Source organism: Humulus lupulus, chromosome 7, assembly GCF_963169125.1.
Source record: "Humulus lupulus chromosome 7, drHumLupu1.1, whole genome shotgun sequence".
NCBI classification, from domain to species: Eukaryota; Viridiplantae; Streptophyta; class Magnoliopsida; order Rosales; family Cannabaceae; genus Humulus; species Humulus lupulus.
This window is the reverse complement of record NC_084799.1, coordinates 146642208-146647159: the sequence shown is the minus strand read 5'-3', so window position 1 is coordinate 146647159 and position 4952 is coordinate 146642208. Positions and strand designations below refer to the sequence as shown.

At 34.2% G+C, this 4952-nt stretch overlaps 1 protein-coding gene across 1 annotated transcript; it reads left to right on the top strand.

Annotated features, from left to right (window-relative positions):
* The first annotated feature begins 439 nt into the window (after nt 1–439).
* On the top strand, nt 440–1009 carry LOC133792266 (uncharacterized). Its single transcript, XM_062230174.1, has one exon. The coding sequence runs from the start codon at nt 440–442 to the stop codon at nt 1007–1009; it is 570 nt and encodes a 189-aa protein (XP_062086158.1).
* The last annotated feature ends 3943 nt before the right edge of the window (nt 1010–4952 follow it).

Sequence of the window (4952 nt, the reverse complement as noted above, 5' to 3'; positions counted from 1 at the left end):
CACAGATTTACATATTTATTACATTTAATACAAACAATTCCCATTTATACTGGGATATGATTTGATCACAAAATAAATTGTCTCTTAATATCTGGGACATTAAATATGACAGGCTCGTCATAAATAATCGTATAAAAGTACCCGAGTCTTTGGGGATCCACGGGTACGCAATATATTTTAATTATCATGAGCTGGATATCTCTCTGAGCTTGTACTTCGGCAGCCATTTGAAAATTATGAGCTCGTGCTTCACAACCTTCATGTCTGTAGCTCGGGTTAAACCCAAGACGCCTAACACCACATGTGCCCATGTGAAACCAGAGTTGCTTATGTGAGTAATAAATAGATATCATTTCCTTGGTTATTTCTCTGTATATTTAGTTGCCAGTTGTACCCGAGCTGAGTGAAGGACTCATGTTGAAATTACGGTACAACATTTATGGATTTAACTCAATTACCATTGGGTGAGCATGTGAACATAGATGGCAAAAAGAAAGGTGATTTCTTCAAGAAGATTCATGAGAAAACAAAGGAAAATATAGAAAGGAGCACCCAACAATACATCCATCAAGCAAACAAGGGTAGCAAAAAGGATATTTTTGAACAAGCAGATTGGATGTGGTTACATGTGAGGAAAGAGCGTCTTCCAGAGCAACGACATTCAAAATTTCTTCATAGGGGTGATGGACCATTTCAAGCCATGGAACACATCAATGACAATGCCTACAAGATTGACTTACCTGGTGAGTATGGAGTAAGTGCTAGCTTTAATGTTTCTGATCTATCTCTTTTTGATGTAGGTGATGATTTGAGGGCAAATCAATTTCAAGAAGGGGGGAATGATGCAAATCAAGGAGCTAATGGAGTTGTTCATAATCATCATGGACGTGGGTCTCCAAGGAATCAAGAAGATGTCCCCAATGATCCACTAAGATTGTCTAGTGGGCCAATTACAAGACTTAGAGCTAAACGTTTCAAAGACGCTCTAATTGGGCTGATTCAAAAATAGAACTATCTTTTTAAGCATGGGTGCCCAACTTAGTCCTAAACAAAATTCAAGAGAGCCCAATCCACAATGTCAAGGTTCTAGAAGGCCCTTTTTGAAAAACATCCACGTTCATAAGTCTTCGAAGACATAAAACTATCTCATTTATGTCTGTTTACACCTTGGGAAGGCTTCAGACAACTTCCAAGACATTTACTTAGTTATTATGTATTTAAGGTCTTATTTCAATAGTTTTAGTTGTGCATTTATTCCAATTTTAGAGGTTCAAGTCAGATTTATGTATGGGTCTTATTTTACATTTTAATTGTAATTTATTGCTATGTGTAAGGGAGTGAACGAATTTTCCTATAAATAGGACCAAGTATTGTATGTTTGAATCAAGTAATCAGATTAAGAGAAGTTTTAGCTAGTTATTTTGTGTGCTTATCTATTCTTGAGAAGACTATGAACTTATCAAGATTATTTCTTATGGTGTTTAGCAACTAGAATTATAATTTAGATTCTTAAGTGTATTTCCCTTGTATCTTGGTGTGGCATGATTACATTTCGTAGTTCTTGGTTCTTATTTCCTTATAGATAACCGGTCATAAGTCAACCTACTTGTTCTATGTAGATTTTGGGGTTTTATTCCATATATTGTTGTCGGGTGTCATCACAAGTGTTGGTGGGGTTCATATCACTTAAGGAAGAAGATAAAGTTAGGATTCTTGAACCCTAATCTTGTATGAATATGGATTTGAGTGCTAGTGTTTTGACGATGTTTTAGGTACTATATCTTGTTGCTAATGTTGTATAATTATTCTAGTATTGAAAAATATGATTAAAATTGGGATTAATGGCACCTTTGGTCGAAGAGAGAGGAAGAACATGTTTAATTACATTGTTAGTATTGTTGTTATTCATAGAAAATATTTTTAGTAAATCGTATGTATCTTTTTGCTCTGATATTGGATTTAAATGTTCTTTATATGGTTGTAAAATTAATAAAAATACCTACATATTTGTCTCTACTAGACTAATCCTAATTTAGACTCCTTCAATGTTAAAAATTGTCACAAAGTTATGTTTTGCTAAGTTACGGGAAAATGGCATCAAGGGGCTAGATACTTTAAGGGGCTTGGAATGGAATGGATGTTTTCATGGAATGGTTTAGGGCTTTTCTAATTGGGGTTTAGGACTTTATTAAGAATACTCTAAGGTTGATTGGGTCTTAGAAGGGTTGAGGATGTTTGCATGATGTATGACTTTGTAACGACCCTCCAAACATACAAGACCAAATCATGCGGAAATTTATAACTTTTTACTTTTAACACATTGTACCAAAAATCCATATAAAAAAAACTTTTAAAAGATCGTGTGCGCACACTTTTAGTTTAGTAAACAGAAATACAGCAACTCTTCCACAGAGTTATAACAGAAAAATTATCCCAAAAGAAATAACAGCTTCCAGCTTTTTCTTTTCAAAATGGTGATCCATCAAAACCTTCCTATGTCAGACCACATGTACATATCAACAAGCAGACTCCGGTACTTACTGCTCCACTTTGATTTTGCACTTACCTACAACATGAAACAACTAGGAAAGCAAAAACGCTTAGTAAGAATAGTCTTCCACACAAATATACTAAACCCAGTAACGGGTTGACCTAAGGCAGATATCGCTACCGGTCATTAGTGAATTGGATAAGTTCCATCCCTATCATACAACTCTCAATAATAGCCATAACAGAAAATCAAGCACATTGCGTGTGCCCAATAACCATAGAAAATCAACCTGCATTAAGAAAATTCATAGACATCCAATATAGATAACCATATTCGAACAATAACCTTAGGTTGTTTCTAACAACCAAGTTCACACTTAACACAATAACCTGCACTCAGAAAATTCCAAGAACATACTATATATCACTCATATTGCAATATCCTGCACTAAGAAGATTCTCAAAATGTTCAAGGTAATTAAACCATCACCAATGGATATGGGCCTTAACTCGATTCAAACATTTATGTCCTGGTTCCAACCCGGACTATATTACCATTGTCCTGGCACCAACTCGGACTATATTTTTACCATGTCCTGGCTCCAACCCGGACTATATTACGCTAGGGTTCTGGCTCCAACCTGAACCTGCTTACCATTTAGCCACAAAATGCCAAAGCATTGCAAGAGTAGCCATTAACCATACCCTGGTCTTAATGACCCAAAACAAACTAGTGTAATCTACTACTACAAGCACACACTAGTATATTCATGTTGTAGCCAAGAAAGAGAAAGGCTAACTTATTCAGAGTCCTTAGTTTTCAGCTGGATCTTTAACACCGCTATTCATTTTCCCTTTCACGGTTACTGTAATTAATGCAGTGCACTCAGATTAAACTATGGCATACTCTTATAGCTTATATTCTATGATAGCTTCAAGCAATAAAGTTCTCTTAGAGACTCTATACTATAGCCTCTTATACACCTTACAGTGTATATGGCCAGATTTTATTTCAGTCTTTACAGTAACATGACAAAATTGGCCTCACCACAATACGCTCTCCGTGTCGTGCCTCTTAATATTCTTTAACTAAAGAACTCTCTTATCAGATAACTCGTATTTTGGTTTTAGGAAAATGAGTTTTACTCAACTAATAACTTTAGAAAAATACCACTTGTTGTCCTCTTACGAAAGTTTACCGTTTTCTATCATTTACCAAAATATCACTTTTTGACCCTTTACAAATAATATCCGACAATGTTATCCTGTTCTCTTACAGGTTCTACAAAACCCAACTCCCATTCTTACAATTTTTATCCATAAACTAGGATCTCTTCTTATGTGATTTTGTAAAATAAGTGCACTTGAACCCTTAACTTAAAAATGGTAAAAATCAACTTTTCAATTAACTCATGCTGATTTACGATTGGTTAAGTCTCCAAATCCTTAGTTATCTTAGCAAAGGATTACTTCTTCACATTTCCAAAACTTTACTTCCACTATTTAATTTATAAGTGGTAAAATCTCATTTTTAAACTTTGGCCCTAAGTTGAGTTTTGGGAAGAAAAAATACCCTTAAAATATCGTTCACGTATTCTGTGTCATAAGGACGTGAACTAGGCGAAAGCCTCGCGTCAAAACTTTTTTTAGGTTAAGAGAACTAACCTCCTAAAAAAACTTTTTTTAGGTTAAGAGAACTAACCTCCCAAAAATCATTTTTCATTAAGGTTCGAAATTACTACTTTTTAGATTTTAGGGAAAAATTAGAAAAATCATTTCTCTTAAACCTTTAACATTTTTTTTATTAAATTTTATAGGAGCCTTTAAACACATCCTAACTAATTCCCTTTAAAATTTCATAATTTTTGGGATGACGAAACTCAATAATCTTTTTAAAGCAATCTGGGGAGTGCCTGCTGCCCATAAGTTTTTCCTAGTTTATTGTTCCCACACCGTATCCCAGATAATTCTAAACATTTACAGGGATTTTTATACATGTCTAAGTTAGCTTCCTTAAAAATTTCATGATTTTTGGAAAAATAAAACTCATCAAAATATTTAAAGAAATATGGGCAGTGCTTGCTGCCTAGAAGTTTTGTTTCTATATTCTACGGAGAACTTTGAGAAATCATAACTCTCATTACTTAACACATTTTCTTATAAACTTAGAAACCTTTATACATGTTTAAACTAACACCCTACCAAATTTCATAGCTTTTTTATTAGTAAAACCCGTTCAAAAGTCTAAACAATCCAGGCAGTGCATGCTGCCCAGAAATTTTCCAGATTTACTTCAAAAAGACAAAACGTTCATAACTTGGGTTTAAAAATACTTTTTTATGATTTTCTAAAGCCTATCATCATGTAATAACAAGGAACTATTCAACTACATATATATTTGTCACAAATAGATAATTTAGGGTCCGATCTGACCCGTTGGAAGTTAGACCACGAATTCTTGG

Coding starts and splice junctions, on each gene's coding strand:
- LOC133792266 (XM_062230174.1), top strand. CDS start 440: ATGGATTTAACTCAATTACCATTGGGTGAGCATGTGAACATAGATGGC.